The sequence below is a fragment of the Canis lupus genome, chromosome 3 (assembly GCF_011100685.1).
Source record: "Canis lupus familiaris isolate Mischka breed German Shepherd chromosome 3, alternate assembly UU_Cfam_GSD_1.0, whole genome shotgun sequence".
NCBI classification, from domain to species: Eukaryota; Metazoa; Chordata; class Mammalia; order Carnivora; family Canidae; genus Canis; species Canis lupus.
The window spans coordinates 55,939,604-55,959,045 of record NC_049224.1 but is presented as its reverse complement, the minus strand read 5'-3'; the positions used below and the strand labels follow the sequence as shown (position 1 = coordinate 55,959,045).

The window sequence follows — 19,442 nt, the reverse complement described above, 5'->3', positions numbered from 1 at the left end:
TTTTTAGTGCCACTTCTAATATATATCAAATGCTCATATATGCCTGTTTTTGTTTCTTGTCTCTCCATTTTGTTACATTGGTCTATAATTTGTCCCCATGCTACTATGGTAGTTAAATTTTTAAACTTTTAGTGTCTGGGCAAGTTACTTATATTGTTGTTTGAGAAACTATTTTCATTACCTTTGTATTTTGATATGATTCTTAGAATTGGAATTACACTTAATTTAAAGATTAATTTGGGGGGAAACTGGTATTTTTATGATGTTGTGACTTCCTATTTAGGAACATATTATATCTCACCATTTATTTAGGTGAGATTTTAAATATTTCATAAAGGTCTTGTACATCTACTGAATATTTTACAAGGTACCTTATGTATTGTTGGTAGCAAAAATGGCATCTTTTTGAAATTCTGCTTTCTCAGTTCTTGCTACTGTATAAGAATATGGCTGTTATCTATGCATTAATTTTGTTTACAGTAATAGGACTCTCATTAGCCCTATATTTTTATGTGTAGATATTCTTAGATATTCTCTTAGATAATCAGGTAGTCTTTGAATCATGAGAACTTTATTTCTTCCTTTCTAATTCTTAAACTTTATATTTCTTTTTCTTAACTGATTATACAGAGTAAGGCCTCCAAAACAATAACACATATAAACAATGACAGCAGGCATTCTTATTTTATACCTAATAGAGAAAATGTGATCATATTTTACTATGAGGAATGAAATCTACTGTAGATTAAAAGAGTACACCACTATTTCCAGTTTGCTAAATTTTTCTTTTCAATCATGAAAAAAAAATTGCATCAATTTAGATAACTGTAATTTTTCTCTCTTACATCATCAGTGCTGTGCCAGATGGTACTTATTCATGGTAAATATTTCCTTTTGTATTATGTGTTTTAGGATTGCAAGCTAATCTCAATTAAGGGATCTATTGATAGGAATAGGAATCCCATAGGGCCTGCCCTGGTGGTCTGCCCTTCCCTATCTTTTATTACTGCCAGTAGCCTCAGAGCTATCTAGGGTTACAAGACTACTTTTCATATTAATTTCTCACCTCAAAGCTTCCACAATCATATGGGATATATACATTCAACTCAATATGTACAATATATGTAAATCAATATACATGTACCTTAAACTCTTAGGGGAACAGGTTCATTATTACAAAGTGGAAACTTTTTAAATTCAGTGTTGAGACCAAGGATTTAAAATTTTCTAAAATTTTTTTAAATTTTTGTATTGTTTTGTTTTTGTCTTGCCTTTATATTATGGTGGAGTCCCTATGCTGTGCCTCATCTACACTCAAGACTTGATCTCTTGTGATTATGAAGGAATTAAAGCTCAACAGCCTGAGTTCTAGACACCAGCAGATCCCCTCGCCATTCCCCAGAGAGGCACAGAATCAAGCTATGTGCTTCTTGATCTGGCATTCAGTTACCTGTTTGTTTTTTTGGTTCTGTGGATTTCCTTTAATTTCTTCTATACTCTTTTATTATGACTTTTTAATGTTGTGGGGTTTCTATCCAATTAACTTACAATGTTAGATTAGTTTCAGGCATACAATATAGTGATTCAACTATTCTATACATTTCTCAGTGCTCATCATGAGGAGTGCACTCTTGATCCCCTTTACCTATTTGACCCATCCCCTCACTCTCCTCACTTCTGGCAACCACCAGTTTGTTCTCTGTATTTAAGAATCTATTTTTTGGTTTCTTTTCTCTTTGTTTTATTTCTTATAGTCCATATCTGAATGAAATCTTATGATATGTATCTTTCTCTGATTGACTTGCTTCACCTAGCTTTATAACCTCTTGCTCCATCCATGTTGTTGCAAATGGCAAGATTCCATTCTTTTTTTATGGCTAATATTTCACCTACTGAAGGGCATCTTAGTTGCTTCCAAGTTTGGGCAACTAGGAACAAAGTTGCTATAGTCATCCATGTGCAGGTTTTTGTGTGGATAAAAGTTTTCAACTCCTTTGGATAAATACCAAGGAGCTCAACTGCTGGCTAGTGTGGTAAGAGTATTAAATACATTGCTAAACTATCTTCCAAGGTGACTGCACCATTTTGCACTCCCACCAGCAATGAATGAGAACTCCTGTTGCTCTACATCCTCACCAGCATGTAGTGTTGTCAGTGTTTCAGATTTTGGCCATCTAACAAAATGTAGTGGTAACTCACTGCAGTTTAATTTGCATTTCTCTGATGATATAGAGTGCAATGTCTTTCCATATGTTTATTTGCCATCTCTATATCTTCTTTGGTTCAGTACCTGTAAAAGGCTTTGGCCCATTTTTTAAATTAGGTTGTCTATTTTCTTATCATTAAACTTTAACAGACCTTTGTATATTTCTTTATCAGATGTGTCTTTTACAAATATTTCCTCCCAATCTGAGATTTGTCTTATTCTCTTGACATTGTCTTTTGCAGAGCAGAGGCTTTAATTTTAATGAAATGTCTTTGGTAGTGTATCTAAAAAGTGACTGTCATTGCCACCCTCGAGACCATCTGTGTTTTCTCCTATGTTATCTTCTAGACATATTGTTTTGTGTTTTACATTTATGTCTATGATCCATTATTTTGAGTTAACTTTTATTAATGATGCAAATCTATATCTGAATTCTTTTTTTTCTTTGCATGCAAATGTGCAGTTGTTTCAACACCATATGTTGAAGAGATTATCTTTGTTCCATTGTACTGCCTTTGCTCCTTTATCAAAGATCACTTGACGATATTTATGGGGGTCTATTTCTCAGTTCTCTTTTCTGTTCCATTGATCTATTTGTCTATTCTTTCACCAATACCAATACCATATTGTTTTGATTACACTGCTTTATAGTAAGTCTAGACATCAGATAGTGTCAATCCTCTGGTTTTATCCTTCTCCTACACTGTTGTGTTGGCTATTCTGGATCTGCCTCTCCAAATAAATTTTAGAATCAGTTGTGATGAGCACTGGATATTATATGCAACTCATGAATTACTGAACTCTATATTTGAAACTAATGATGAACTATATGTTGGCTAATTGAATTTATTGGCTAATTGAATAATTTTTAAAATATTTTTATTGGAGTTTGATTTGTCTAATTTTTAAAAAGAATCAGTTTGACTTACTTCACTCAGCATAATACCCTCCAGTTCCACCCACGTTGAAGCAAATGGTGGGTATTCATTCTTTCTAATGGCTGAGCAATATTCCACTATATATATATATATATATCATATCTTCTTTATCCATTCATCTTTCTTTTTTTTCAGATTTTATTTATTTATTCATGAGAGACACAGAGAGAGAGAGAGGCAGAGACATAGGCAGAGAGAGAAGCAGGCTTCATGCAGGGAGCCCGATGTGGGACTCAATCCCAGGTCTCCTGGATCACGCCGTAGGCCAAAGGCAGGCACTCAACTGCTGAGCCACCAGGCATCCCTCCATTCATCTTTCAATGGACACTGAGGCTCCTTCCATAGTTTGGCTACTGTGGACATTGCTGCTATAAACATTGGGGTGCAGGTGTCTCGGCTTTTCACTGCATCTGTTATCTTTGGGGTAAATCCCCAGTAGCGCAATTGCTGGGTCATAGGGTAGCACTATTTTTAACTCTTTGAGGAACCTCCTAACTCTGGGAAAGGAATAAGGGGTAGTGGAAAGGGTGATGGACAGGGGGATGGGGTGACTGGGTGACAGGCACTGAGGTGGGCACTTAACAGGAAGAGCACTGGGTGTTATACTATATCTTGGCAAATCGAACTCCAAAAAAAATAAAAAATAAAAAAAAAGAAGAAAATGAAAACACCAGAAAACAAAATAAAATAAAAAGAATCAGTTTGTCGATATCTCACAAAATAACTTGCTGGGGTTTTGATTGGGATTGCATTGAATCTATAGGCAAAGTTGGGAGGAACTGACATCTTGACGATATTGAGTCTATCCACGGACATAGAATATTTCTTCACTCAGCTTTACTTTTTCAAAAACATTTATGTCCTATTTTACCTGGAATTTCTAGGTGCTTTTTTCTAATTAATTTAAATCTTTTGTTTAAAAATAATTATAAATCAAAAAAATTAAAAATTAAAAAATTAAAATTAAAATAATTGTAAATCTCATGCATTTGTAAGAAATAATGAAAAGAAATCCTGTACACTTGACCTTATTTCCCTCAATGATAACATCTTGCAGAAGTATAGTACAATGACAGAATCAGGATGCTGACATTAATACAGTCAAAATACAGAACATTTATATCATCACAAGTTTCTCTCAAGTTGCCTTTTATAGCTGTACCTTCTTTTTTTCTACTCTCACTTCCTCCTTAATACCCGGCAACTACTAATCTGTCCTTCAATTCCATACCTTTTGTCATTTTAAGAATACTATGTAGTTTGTAATGTTTGGAGAATGACTTTTTCACCTCAGCAATTTCTGTGTTGATTCATTCTGGTTGTTGCATGTATCAGTGGTTTATTTCTTTTTATTGCTGTGTAGCATTCCATGGTGTGGAAGTACCACAGTTTAACCATTCACTCACCAAAGGGCATCTGAGTTATTTTCACTTTGTGGATATTGCAAGTAAAGCTGCTATAGACATTCACGTACAAATTTTATGAGAACAAAGTATTAATTTCATTTCTCTGGTACAAATGCCCAAAAGTACAACTGCTGGGTTGTATATTTACTTTTAAAAGAAACTGTCTGTTTTTCAGAGTGACTATACCAATTTACATTCCCACCAATATATGAGTGATCAGATTCCTCTGCACCCTTGCCAGTATTTCATATTGTCACGATTTTTCTTTTAGCCAAGATAAGTATCTAATGATATCTCACTGTGGTTTTAATTTGCATTTCTCTAATAGATAGCGATGGTAAGCATCTTTTCATGTGCTCATTTGCCATATATTCATCCTCTTTGGTGAAACATCCTCTTTGGTTTATGTCTTTTGTTCATTTTTGAACTGGATTGTCTGTTTTTAAATTATTGATTTTTAAGGTTTCTTAATTTAGATACTAGTCCTTTGTCAGATATGTGGTTTGCAAATATTTTCTCCCACTGATCTATGTGTTCATCCCTCTGCCAATAAAACAGCTTTGATTAGTAGCTATATAATAAGACTTTATATCAGGTAGACTGATCCTCCTACTCCATCTTTTTTTTTCCAAAATTGTTTTAGCTATTCTAGGGCCTATACCTCCCCATGTAAATATTAGAATAAGACTGCTTTAGAATAATTATTTTGGAATAGTCTACAAAAAATATTACTGGAATTTTGAGAGAAATTGAGTTAAATCTATAAACCAATCTGGGAAGAACTGACCTCTTTCCCATGTTGACTCATCCAATTGATGAACATACTTGTATCCATTAATTTAGATCTTTGATTTCTTTCATAAGCACTTTGCAGTGCTCAGTATACAAGCCCTATACATGTTTTGTTAGATTTACACCTATTTAACATTTTTTGAGTAACTGTAAATAGTATTATGTTTTTAACTTCAGTTTCTAAGTGTTCATCACTAACAAAGAGAAATAAAATAATTTTTACGTGTTAATTTTGCATCCTGTGACCTTGCTAGTTCTAGGAGTTATTTTGTACATTCCCTGGGATTTTCTACATTGACAAATAAGGGCAGTTTAATTTCTTCTTCTGGATTAACATATCTTTTATTTTCTTCCCTTATTACATTGGGTTGAACCAGAGTGGTGAAAATAGACTCTTCTGCCTTATTATTGACCTCAAGGAAAAAATATTCAGTCTTTCACCATGATTATAACATATAATGTTAACTACAGGTTTTTAGATATTCTTTATCAACCTGAGGAGTTCCCTTCCATTCCTATTTTTCTGAGAGTTCCTTATCATGAATTGGTGTTGACTTTTCTCAAATACATTTTCTGCATCAGTTGAAATGATCCTATGAAATTTTTCTTCTTTAGCTTGATAACTGAGTAGATTACAGTGGCTAACTTCCAAATATTGAACCAGCCTTACATCCCTGAAATCAACCGCACTTGATCATAGTATATAGTTCCTTTTATATATTTCTAAGTATTATTTGATAGCATTTTATTAATCATTTTTACATCTATATGTATGTGGAATATTGGTCTGTAGTTTCATTTTTTGTATAGTTTTCACCTGATTTTGATATTAAACTAATATTGTATTCATAAAATGAATTGGGAAGTATTCTCTCCTCTTCTGTTTTCTGGAAAAAATTGTGTGGAATTGGTGCAAATTCTTCTAAAATACTTGGTAGAATTCACCAGTGAAACAATCTTGGCCTAGAGATTGTTTTTGGGGGGGTCAAGAGTTTTTATATTATGAATTCAATTTCCATAATAGTTATGGAGCTATGTATCTACTTCATATTAAGGACATGTTTGGATTTCACAGACCAAAGAAAGAAAGTCCAAAGACAGCAGTGGGGAATTTTTAAAAGCAATTCAATTTGCTCTGCTGAATTCACAAAAGGCTCCAGAAAAGACACATCAGATATTTCTGGAAATGGGATAAAATTGAAGCCAAAAACAGTAAAACTGGTTGAAAGTCTGCCTAAGGAGCAGTTAGATGCCCAGCTCCCTTTCCATATTTTGGCAAAACACTGCACATTATTATCTAAAGAGGGTAAAACAGAAAGTCTCCAGACTGAGAGATAATTTGGTTCAATTAAGGGCAAAGGAACCATATTGAAAATAGGGATTAAATTTAAAAATCATATATTTAGACCTGAGACCCCACCTTTCAGCTCCACTTGGTTCCTAGTCTATTGGAATCAAAAGATCCTTGTCTGACAAGTCAGAGCAGCCCCCAAAAAAACACCTAGAACAACATCAGGCAATGAGATAGATCAAGCACACCTCCTACAATCAAGCTCACAACTCTTTTTCTTAAATATGAATACACAAGGATTACCAGAAATCTTAGAAAAGTCTCTAACAAGAAACATAATGACAAACATTAAATCAAAAACAGTAATTTGGAAGGAACTAAATCTATGTGAGGAGAAGAAAAATTCCTCCTCAAAGAGTCTATTTATATGCTTGGAGATAAAAGAAAATATACTGCATCTGGAGATTAGGGATAGAATGCTATATTTTTTTTAATTCAAGGAACAAAAAAAATCTCAGAAAAAGGATATAGATATAAATGTAGATATAGATAAATTTCCCAGAAAATTGGGCAAATAGATAAAGAGAAAAGAAAAAGTCTAATATCTGAATAACAGGAGTTTCAACAAAAGAGAATAGAGAAAAATGAAGAGAAGAAATCATCAAAGAAATAAGTCTTAAAGGAATAATTTTTCATAGTGAAAAAGTCCATGGTGAGTATAATACAATGGATGAAAAGAGACCCACACTAAGACCAACATTATGAAAGTTCAGAAAACTGGGAGCAGACAAATGCTTCTATATACATCCAGAGAAGAGGAAAAAAAGAATAGAAAATCAGAATGCCTTCAGATTTCACAATAACACCAGTGGAAGACAGTGAAGCAATACCTTTGAGCTCCTAAGGGAAAATTATTTCTATAGAATTCTGTACCTGGAAAACCATCCTTCGACTTTAAGAGTAAAATAAAGACATATTCAGATATCCAGGAAGCTCCTGAAAAACGTACTCCATAAAAATAAGGAGGAAGTTAAGAGAAGAAAAAAAAAAGAGAAGTGATTAGGGAACAGAAGATTGAACCCAGGAGAGATGTGAATGAAATATGCAGGATGACAGGAAGATGAGACTCAGGATGCCCTGTGTTCCTAGGTAGAGAGCAACTAGTTCAACTTAAGGCTGTTGGGAATTACCCAGGAAAGAAGTCTAAGAGAAGATTAAGTCTAAGAGAATGAAAATTAGAAAAATTTGTGAAAATTAGAATAACTAAGTTTTTTGAATTAGTGATAAAAATGTAGAAAACGAAGAAAGCAAGCAAACAAATGAAGAGCTAATTATGGATTCTAGGGAAAAGAAAAATACACTTAGGAAAGGAAAAATAATCAGACTATATTACATGGCTCAGCTGTGAATAGTATAAAGATCACAGTCATAATAATTTAAACATTGAACAATGGTCTAGCCAAAGTTGCATATGACCCTAGGATGAGGAACTAAAAGTAAGAGAGTATTTGCCTGTGTGTGTGTGTGTGTGTGTGTGTGTGTACGTGTGTAGAAATGTACATGCACACTCAGGGAACTAGAAGTGTGAGAGATTTATAAAATCCCCATCTTCCAAAGTATGAATCTAATAGATAATGCTTACAACTGAAAAATCAAGAAGTTGTAATATAAGCATCAGAAATTTAGAATAAATATAAAAACAATCAGTCACCCCTGGGGAATGAAGCCATGGTGAGTAAGGGATCCAGAGATTGTTGTTTTTCACCTTAAGCCTAATTGAGCTATTTGGCTCTTTAAATTGTATAACTGTACATCTTTGAAAAAAATAAACATGGAAAAACTTTTTTAAAAATCTCATTGTAAAATGTTCATATTCCCCAACTTAGCTTTCAATATGCTCTACAAAATGACCAACCTTCTCTATTCCACAGGTCTATACTGTAGTCAAGCAGGCTTTTTTTTTTTTAACCAACCCTGGGATTTATTAATTCATTTATTTATTTATAAAATAAAATTTACTATATTTCCAATATATGTCAGTAGTAACACTGAACATAAAATAAAGAGATGAAAGACACAATCTATGCCACCTAAATTTGGTCTCAATTGTAGAAACAGAAAAGTAAAACACAGTGAAATAAACACTCTTATAAAAAATATTCACAAGATCCCATGGAAACACAGAAGAGTTGCACATAACCTTGTAAAGAACAGGAATTGCCAACAAATGCTTAAAGGACGAAGTGAAGATTCAAAAAAAGTTTTCAAGATCAACTATGCATCAATCAGAAAAAGGAGAAAAGGAAGCTTTAGTCAGAAAGAAGAGCATTGACCAAAATATCAAGTTGATAGTGAGCACACATTTCACTTATCCACTCAATTAGCACTGTTTGGGTCCTAATACCATGTTAGATACTATGTTAGACCTTGGAGTGGTAAAGTCTTTGACCCTTCACTAAAAGGACTCCCATTTTGCCAACAGTCTAAAAAGCACAAAAGAGGAACATCAAAATTATAGTAAGGTGTCAAGATAGGTTTCCTAAATAGGGTGACCTCGACCAATCAGTAAGAATTAGCCAGATATCATACCCCAAAAAAAGACCCAAAAGCATATAATATATGATGCAGATGATTAAGACAGCAGACACAGAAAAGGGCCAGGTTTAATGTGAAGGAAAGAATGAAAGGTAAGAAATATGCCATAGAGCATTTTTAAACTTCATTAGAAGTCAATAAATTGATCTCTCTCTCTCTCTCACACACACACACACACACACACACACACACACAAATTCACATGGCAAGGATCTTGAAAAATCAATCCCAAATATACAAAAAAGACAAAGGAGATGAAAGTGATTGGAGAAAACACAATAAAAGTGGAAAGCAGACAGAAATAAGTGATGTTCATGAGAGCCAGAGCAAAGGGGCAAGAATCAACAGTGAATGATACAATAGAAGAAAAATTTCCCTACAGTAAATAAGAATCTAAATCTGTACAACAAAAATAGCTGCTATGTGCCAAGGAAAAATAAATTTTAAAAGACTAAGAGCTAGACACAACCTGTAAAATTCTTGACTTGATGAAAAAAATTAAGTCTCCTATAGGCTGCCAGACAGAACAAATAGGTTATCTACAAAAGAAAAAAATAAATCAAACTGGTCTGAGAGCTCTATGAGCAGCAACACCAAACATTATGGAAAAAAGAACTTCTGGGTCTTGGGAAGAAAAATTTATGTCTCAGGAATTTCATACCCAAATAAGCCATTCACTATTTATGTGTGAAGGCAAGAGAAAGATACTTTCAGATATATAAGGACTCATAAAGAATAAGACCCACATCTTTTTCCTGAAATTAAAAAGGCTATAAAGCCCTGCTGCTTGAAGTGTGGTCTATGGACAAGCAGCATTGACATCACCTGGGAATTTGTTAGAAACGAAAGCTCTTGGGCCCCACTCCAGACCTACTGAATCAAAGTGTATATTTTAACAAGATCCCTAGGTGATTCATATGCACATTAAAATTCCAGAAGCACAGCTCAAAACATATCCCTGCCAACAAAGTGATGATTCAAAATGAAGAGCTAAGAAGACTCATAATGAGAACTGAAATCATGTATGCACACAGACACAATTAAGTTTCAACAAAGATCTGAAATATGATTACAAAAGAAAAAATATAAAGGAAAATGCTGGTGCCAATAATGGAGTATCAAATCTCAAACAATAATAACAAAACCCAAGAAGTGGAAACGAAGAGGAAAAACATAAAATATTCATCATCTTACATCAGAGAAATCAGAAGAAACTATTTTATTATTGGCTTGGCATTGATAGTTTTAATTATTAAAATACAATTTTTAAACATCTTCAATTTAATCATCAGTAAAAAAAAAACAGATCATATATATAATTTCCAAATTTCCAGGGGTAATATTTCAGAGAAAAACATAACAGAAAAAAAAGATTTTAAATAGAAATAATAAAAAATAAAATAAAATAAATAGAAATAGTAATCTGAACACATATATTGAACTCCTCCTACCTTAGAAACGCATACTGAAATGATCAACCCAATTTGTTAATAAGTGGACATCTCTATATCATACCTGGAAATCCAAAGAGGCTATACACAAGCCAGGAACTTTGAGATACACTGTAAGCAAGTCTAAATAAATTAAAGGGAGTGCAAAAATATAATACTCACTGTATAGAGAATGGAACCCTGACTTTAAATTAAGCCAAAGAGATCTGTAGGAGAACCTACCTATAATTAGTAAATTAAAATGGACCATGGAGCCAGAATTCCAGGCAATTAATAGCATGGGGGTGGCTAGGATAAGACAAAAATGTAAAAGTACATAAGATCCCACTGGATGGGGGTCCCTGTGAAGTCTCAGTGCCTACTTGGACTACAATACTCTGAAAGGGTCACATATAAGATAGGTAATGCAGAAACTATCTCCAAATAAAAAGGAAAGTCACAAAAATCATAGAAAAGAAATTTGTTTAGCAGAAAGGCAAATTCCTTCCCATGAATGCTCTCAACTGTGCTTCCTGATGATCTCCCAGTATAGAGATACTGACCCAGAGCTGCAGTACTTTCAGGGCAATGATTCTTAGCCAGTCAGAAGGGAATTTTTTTCCATGAAGATCCAAAATGGAATTAACAAGGGACTTGATCAAATACTGACTCTAATCCAGACCCCTAGTATTTGAAGTATAGGGACTTGGAGATACACACACACACACACACACACACACTTTAAAAAAAAAGATTTATTTATTTGAGAGAGAGAGAGAGAGAGAGAGAGAGAAAGAGAGAGAGAGAGCAGGAAGGAGGGGAAGAGGGAGAGGGAGACAGAGTCTTAAGCAGACTTCCCTCTAAGCATGGAGCCCAACATGGAGCTCCATCTCACAACCTTGATATCATGTCCCAAGCCAAAATCAAGAGTCAGATGCATAACCCACCATGCCATTCAAGCACACCACGTATATACTTATTTTTTAAAGCTTCCTCTTATTGCTTAAATGGAAGATTAGACCATTAACTGTTTCATCCAAGTCTTTTCTAATATATGTATTTGGGTCATAAACTTCCCTATAAGGATGGATTAAGGTACATCTTCCAAGTTTTGATATTTTTTCATGATTCCTCTTTATTTCTGATGTTTCTTTCCTTAGTCTCTACTTTAACACCTGTATACCTTCACCTGTTTCCTTTTAATTAGTGTCACATGTTATAGCTTCTTCCCACACTTCTATTTTCAGGCGTTCTTATACTTAATATTGGCTCTAGTTAACACCGTGTAATTTTTGTTTCACCCTCTAACTACTTTTATCTTTTAACTGGACTACATAGTCCATATACATCTAATGTAAAAACTGATATATTTGGGGGTTCAAATCTACCATCTTACCATTTGCTTTCTATTTGTTATACGTACTTTATGTTCCGTTTTCTCTCCTTGAGTTTTCTCTTTTGTGAGTTATTTGGAGTCAATCAAATATTTTATCACTATTCTACTTCTCTCTATGATAGTTGGTTGTTAGTTATATAATTTTTTATTATGATTTCAATGGTAACCCTAAAAATTGCAACATGCATCCTTGACTTTGAAAAGTCAAATGTAAGTTAGTTATATTTTCCGGGCAATTCAAAACCATTAGATCACTTTAACTCCATCTGCCCCCTTCCCAAATTTCATGTCATGGTTTCCCTCTCTTTTTAATTCTATATATACTTAAATCCCACAAAACTTACTTTATTACTTTAAATGGTTAATAGTCATTTACATTTTTAAAAGATTTTATTTATTCATGAGAGACACACAGAGAGAGGTAGAGACATAGATAGAGGAAGAAGCAGGCTCCCTGCAGGGAGCCTGTGTAGAACTCGATCCCAGGACCCCAGGATCACGACCTGAACAAAAGGCAGATGCTCAATCACCGAGCCACCCAGGTGCCCCATCATTTACATTTTTTTTCTCAGTTGTTCTTCATTTCCTCCTCATTTCCATTCTCCATATGGGAACATCTTCCTTCTAGCTGAATAAGTCCCTTTTAGCACTTCTTTTAACACAGTTCAGGTAGCAAAGAATCCTGAAGTTTTTATTTGTCTGAAAATATCTTTATTTAATCTTCACATTTGAAGGCTATTTTTCCTACATAGAAAATTCTAGGGCAGCCTGGGTGGCTCAGTGGTTTAGTGCTGCCTTCAGTCCAGGGTGTGATCCTGGAGACCTGGGATTGAGTCTCATGTCAGGCTCCTGCATGGAGCCTGCTTCTCCCCTGCCTGTGTCTCTGCCTCTGTCTCTCTCTCTCTCTCCCTCTCTCTCTCTTTCATGAATAAATAAAACCTTAAAAAAAGAAAATTCTATTGTAATAGTTATTTTCTTTCAAGATGTTAAATAGACCATTTCATTATCTTCTAATAAGAATTTATCAGTCAATCTTATTTTTGCTCCTTTGAAGATAATGTATCTTTTCTCTCCAATTTCTTTTAAGATTTTACTGTGTGTATTTATTCTGTTTGGGGTTTGTAGAGCTTCTTAAATTTTGTGGCTTAATATCTCATAGCAGTAACTTTTAGAAGCTCTAAGAAATTCTTGGCCACTATCTCTCAAATAGTGCTTCTACTCTATTCTTTATCTCTTTCCTTTTTAGGATTCCAATTGCCCATGCTTTAGGCTTTTTCACCTTATACCACATATCCTTTAATCTATTCCCTTTTTTCCCCCTCTATAATTTAGCCAGGGTAGTTCTATAAACCTATACTCTCTTCAATTTAGTTCATAATTTTAGTTATATGTTTCTGTTCTCAAATTTCCATTTGATTCTATTTTATGGATTCCAGCTCTCTGGTAAAATCCTGTATTTTGTCATCTATTCTTATAAACCTATTTATTACAGAGTTTTTGTTTTGTTGTTGTTTTTTAACACAGAGATCTAACAGCTCCAGTACCTGTTTCTATTGTCTGTTTTACCTCTTGATCTGGTCTCATGGTAAGACTGATAATGTTTTATTAAATTATGGGCACGATCTATGAAAATGTGTATAATCATTGGTTGATGTCTTCTTCTTCCAGGGTATTTTAGGGTTTTTTAAAAGCTTCTTGGAAATAGTTGGAATCACAACACATTTCATCACTCAAATTAGGACTGAGCCTATTCAAAGTCAGATTTCAGTCTTAATAACATCTAGTCTATTTAAGACTGTTTTTTTTTCCCTTTCTCTTAGGGTATAGTCCTTCGGGAATACCAATTTATCACCTCAAGTGTCTACTGGAGCCTTGAACCTAATTTTTATGTTCCAGGACCCTGAGACTGTCAATAAATCCGCTTATCTTCTCAACCTCTTTGTAACTGCTTTCTGCTTGGCTTCTCTGCGTCTCACTGCTTATGAATCAGGGAATTCCTGGATGAAAAGTATATCTCAGATAAAATCACTTTTCTACATATTGCTTCCTTCAAGGATCTTAGAATCTCAAGTTCTGAGTCAATGACTATGTTTACAATTTCTGGTTCCCAGTTGCCCATCACTGAGCTATTAATATGTGCAATAGTTTTTATTAACCCAAAGCAAAGTGAGACAAGAGGAAAACTGTGGATTTTCATAAAGCTAAATGAATTCAATTTAAAGGCAAGTTTATAAATCTAAGAGTATGTCCTACCTTTAGATGTTAAAACAAAAATATTCTGATTCTAATTCTTTTTTAAAGAGTCTGTGATAGTAGGCCACAGTTGAGTTTTGCTTGTTCAATTTTTTAGTCCTTATTTGACTAAATAAAAAATTGACAACCTATATTAACTCCAAATATGCTTTCTAAAAAATTTTTACTAGTGTTTGAAATTTAAAAGTCTGAGAACCAGATTCTTTACCCTGGCCTACAAATCTACCTTCTTCTTCAATATTGGCCCATTCTGTTTTCTTCCTTTCTTCCTTTCTGCTGTTCTCCAAGAATATTCATTTCCTGCTCCAGCACTTTTACATATGCTGCTCCCACTCCCTTAACTATAAGAAATATGAGGGCAGCCTCTGTGCTAGTCTAATTCACAATTGTTAAACTCTTTGCATACGTTAAGGCATAAAAAGGGCCTGGTGAGAAGATATTTGCAACTGACATATCCAATAAAGGGGTTAGCATCCAAAATATATAAAGAACTTATACAACTCAACACCAAAAAACTCCCAAGTAATCCAATCCAGACGTTTCTCCAAAGAAGACCTCAAATGGCAAACAGACACATTAAAGATACCCAATATCACTCATCATCAAGGAAATACAAATCAAAACCACAATGTCACACCTGTCAGAATGGCTAAAATTAAAAACACAAAAAAGCAAGTGTTGGCAAGGATGTGGAAAAAAGGAACCCTCATGCACTTTGGCAGGAATCCAAACTGGTAGCCACTGTGGAAAACAGTATGAAGATTTTTTTTTTTTTATTAAAATAGAACTGCCAAAAGATCCAGTAATTCCATACTGGTTATTTACCTGAATAAAATAAAAACACTAATTTAAAAAGATATATGCACCCCTATATTTATTGCAGTATTATTTATAATAACCAAATTATGGAAGCAGCCCATGCGTCCATCAATAGGTGAATAAAGAAGATGTGTACACAATGGAGTACTACTCAGCCATAAAAAAGAATGAAATCCTGGCATTGCGATAACATGGATGGATCTGGAGAGTATAATGCTAAGTGAAAAAAAATTAGTCAGGGAAAGACAAATACCATTTAAAAGAAAAAACAAAGAAAACAAATAACAAACCAAAAAACAGACTCTTAAGTATAGAGAACAAACTGATGGTCACCAGAAAGGAGGTGGGAGAGGGCATGAGGGAAACAAGTGAAGGAGATTAAGAGTACATCATGGTGAATACCAAGTAATGTACAGAATTGCTGAATCACTACACTGTACACCTGAAACCAATATAACACTATGTTACCTATAGTGGAGGATGGATAGATAGAAAGATAGATAGATTTTTAAAAGGGTCTGGTAAGAAAGACACCTCAATGGAGGATTACACAGAGGAAGGATTTCTGAAGATTTCTTTGAGAAATTTGTGCTATAATCCTACTTTTCATTCTGCCCCACCAAGAAAGAAAAAGAATGAAGGCTTCAATCTGCTAACCCCAAATCAGGGGGATGAAATTTTAGCGACCCCACTTAAAGAATTCAATCTGTGTGTCCTGCAGTTGGTTGGTGGCTAATTCATACCTGAGAAATATAAGGGCAGAGAGATTCACTGTAGGCCTGTGTATGAGGAGCAGGTATTGCTGCACTAAATCCCAGAACTTCAAGAGTTCTTTTAGCAAAGTTCATAGGCGGGTCTCTGGTGAGCCAAAGGTGGGCCACATGCAAGACAGGCAACACGCTGTCTTAGGAACCTACCAAGATGGCCACAGAGGGGTGGGTAGACATCAACAGAGGGACATTTGGAGTGTGCCTCATTGTCCAAAAGCTGAGGAAAGAGCAATCGTACTAAGATAGGATTGTGAACAGCACATCTCAAGGGTGCTGCTAGCAAGACATGCCAAGGGACTGGGAGAAAAGAGAAAACAGAGTCTCAGAGAAAACCATCAAAGTGTTCATAACAGAAGGACCCAGCTTTAAATATCTGTCAAACCACAGACCACCGATATGTACTCACTCCCCCTGTTGCTCTACTTATGCCCAAACTGCTCTTCCTGAATAGGTGCAGAAAAGACAGAAGAAGCTTAGCAACTTCCCTTCCTTATCTGAAGTGTTTAATGATCAGCTGACCCCTGTTTGGAGGGAGAATATGCAAATTCACACACACACTGAAATAGATCACTCAGCAAAATTATATTCCAGACAAAATCAAAGTCATTTTTTAATTAATAAAATAACCAATAAATATGTAAGCATTTTGGTTGTATGACAAAATGATGAAAGTGGTCATTCATGGTCTTTAATATATTCCTCCAATTCTTTTTACAAATTCAAGTACATACTGTTAAAACAAACACAAATAAACCCACTCCTTTTCCAACCAAACCCCCCAATGATTGCAAATTATTCAGACCCCTCAGATCTGGAGGCCACAGAGTGGTGAAGAGTCATACCTTCCACACACCAGACTCTATGCTAGAAACTTCTCCCCCAAGTGACTGAACAGCAGTGGGAAAAATCTTATTCCACACATGAGAAGTCCCTCCCTGACCCTTGCTCACAGGCACACAGCCCTCCTACCGTAGGCCTTACTGGAATCAATATATGCCAGTGCAGCATAATATCCTGGCATCTTTCCACACAGCATGATGCACTTAGAGTCACAGGGTCTTCATTCCTCCTCAAGGTAACAGCACAGGAGAAGGTATACAAGGGTGTCTATGCAAGACTAATCCCTGGATTCAGTTCTGCAACCATTCACTTAGAGCCCAGTGTTCTGAGTTGGAACCCAGCCTGGGGTAATGACATCAACAGTGCCTCCCACGACCTTCCCCTGCTTTCCTACAGCTTTAATATCCCATATAATGTGAGCCAGACAAAATATCTTCTCCCTGCATTTCTGATCTACATACACCTTGACATCACCAGGGAGAATCAACTTACCCTTCTGCTTTATAATATCCCAAATCTGAAGACAGCTGCCGTGACCCTAGAACCTTCGTTTAGTCCAGAACCAGGACATCAGGTTCCATCAACCTGGGGCTCTATCTTACCTAACAGCCGAGGTAAATCTTGGCTAGGATTTAAACCACCCTATGAAGGATTACTTCAAATTGTCCCAAAATCAATGATGTGTGTGAGCTTCTTACAAACTTAGGATTTTTTAAAGAAGCCAATCTTACATTTTAACATGTTATTTAATATAAAAATACCTAAGGGTATTTTTATATTAAATATAATGAAAAAAGAACTTGAATTACCTTCTTAGCCGATGGGTTGCTCAGAGAAAGTGAACAAGAGATGAACTAAAATTGAAATAACTCAAGGGTAGAACCCAGAAGACCTGAGCCATTCTTCCTAGTCTTGACAGTTTGGCGCAAGTGAGTTAACATGCTGGCCTTCCCTCCTGAAAAGCTTTAAGTGTCTAGTGCCTCCAGGCTCCTTTGAGCTGGGAGTCTCATGTGGATGGACTATGGCCACAGTCATGAAAATGGGGCCATTACTATTTAAATGATACTGGAGGATGACTAATATTTATAGATAGATGTCCTATCACCATCCTAGTGCCTTCTGAAGCCAAGAAGCCAAGCTGTCACCCCAGTGCCATCCTTCAAAGGCACTGCCAATCCATGGAAAAGAGCAGATGAAAGCATCACTGACCTCCCAGTCAAGCACCTCCTCAGAGAGTATGATGCTCCTCCCCCGCAAGTCCTGGAGCAGTCACTCCAGCTGCCCCAAGCATCCCAGTTGCTGTCTTTTTCTTCATCAGAACGAGTGTTTCTTGAGGTCTAGAATGTGAAAAAACACAATAAATTATAGACAAATATGCTAGAACTATCCCAAAGCTTCCTTGCTTTTTCCAGAGTCTTATTCTAAGCCGTTCCCAGAGGACAAAGTGGCCTAATGATGCTTTGCTTTGGAATGGCTATGTTAAACACACACACACACACACACACACACACAAGATAGTTTTATATGGAAACTAGTGTCACATGAGTACCTTTATACCTTATGAAGGCTTTGTCGAGGCAGCTTCTAAGCTCAGTTTTAAATCTGGAATTTTATCCTTCCAAAATTTAAATAGACTAAGTTATGTTTTATAACCTACACGCAGGGTCCCAGCCTCTACCTAAGACATTCTTGCACCTGAAATGAAATCCTGGCTTGAACTTCCACTAGACAGATGAGCGCTAGCTCCAAGGAAATCATTTTGCAGGAGTATTGTGAAATCTCCTGAAAAGGGCTCCATCCCTCTGCCAAAAAAATAACAAAAGCCTTGGGGATCCACCAGGATCCTCCTGGTTCCACTAATTAAACCAACTGATTAATTTGGTTTAATTAGTCTTCTGGAATGGCCACCATTGACTATGTTGGGATACTCTGGAGGAAAGAGGAGGACATGTGTAAGTTAAAAATATATAGACAGATGTAGATGGAGAAGAAATTATGTGTATTACTTACATAAAGTTACAAACTTCACTAAGGGGCCTACAGTAGGCTCTGCTGAATAAATGGAGAAATGTACCATAGTCCTAAGTGGGTAGACTTGATACCATAAAATGTTAATTCTTTCCAAATTAATCTATAAATTTATAACAACTCCAATCAAAATCCCCAAGGGAATTTTTTTGTAACCCAACAAAATGATTCCAAAGTTCATCTGGTGGAGTAAAAGTCTATAAGAGCCAAGAAAAAACTGTAAAAGAAGGGAAATTGGAGGGAAATTGCCTCAATTAAGAGTAGAGTGCTGGCATAATGATAAGCAGTGAAAATCTACTAAATTAAAAAAAAGACAGAGAGTCCAGAAACAGACCCCAGTATAAGGAGGTAGGATGGAGCCATGAGTCAGTGTGATGAATGTCTTTTATTTTTTTTTTATTTTTTATTTTTATTTTTTATTTATGATAGGCACACAGTGAGAGAGAGAGAGGCAGAGACACAGGCAGAGGGAGAAGCAGGCTCCCTGCACCGGGAGCCCGACGTGGGATTCAATCCCGGGTCTCCAGGATCGCGCCCTGGGCCAAAGGCAGGCGCTAAACCGCTGCGCCACCCAGGGATCCCGATGAATGTCTTTTAAAACAAAACAAAAACCAGGGTGCCTGGGTGGCTCAGTCAGTTAAGCATCCAACTCCTGGTTTTGGGTCAAGTCATGATCTC

At 35.6% G+C, this 19,442-nt stretch overlaps 1 protein-coding gene across 2 annotated transcripts in view; it reads right to left on the bottom strand.

The window, feature by feature from the left end:
* ADAMTSL3 (ADAMTS like 3) overlaps positions 1 to 19,442 on the bottom strand; it is a 337,319-nt gene that overhangs the window by 220,592 nt on the left and 97,285 nt on the right. For both annotated transcript variants that reach the window (XM_038532980.1, XM_038532981.1), the window contains exon 4: positions 17,946 to 18,073. In XM_038532980.1, coding sequence (XP_038388908.1) covers positions 17,946 to 18,073 — 128 coding nt within the window. The remainder of the gene's footprint in view (positions 1 to 17,945; positions 18,074 to 19,442) is intronic.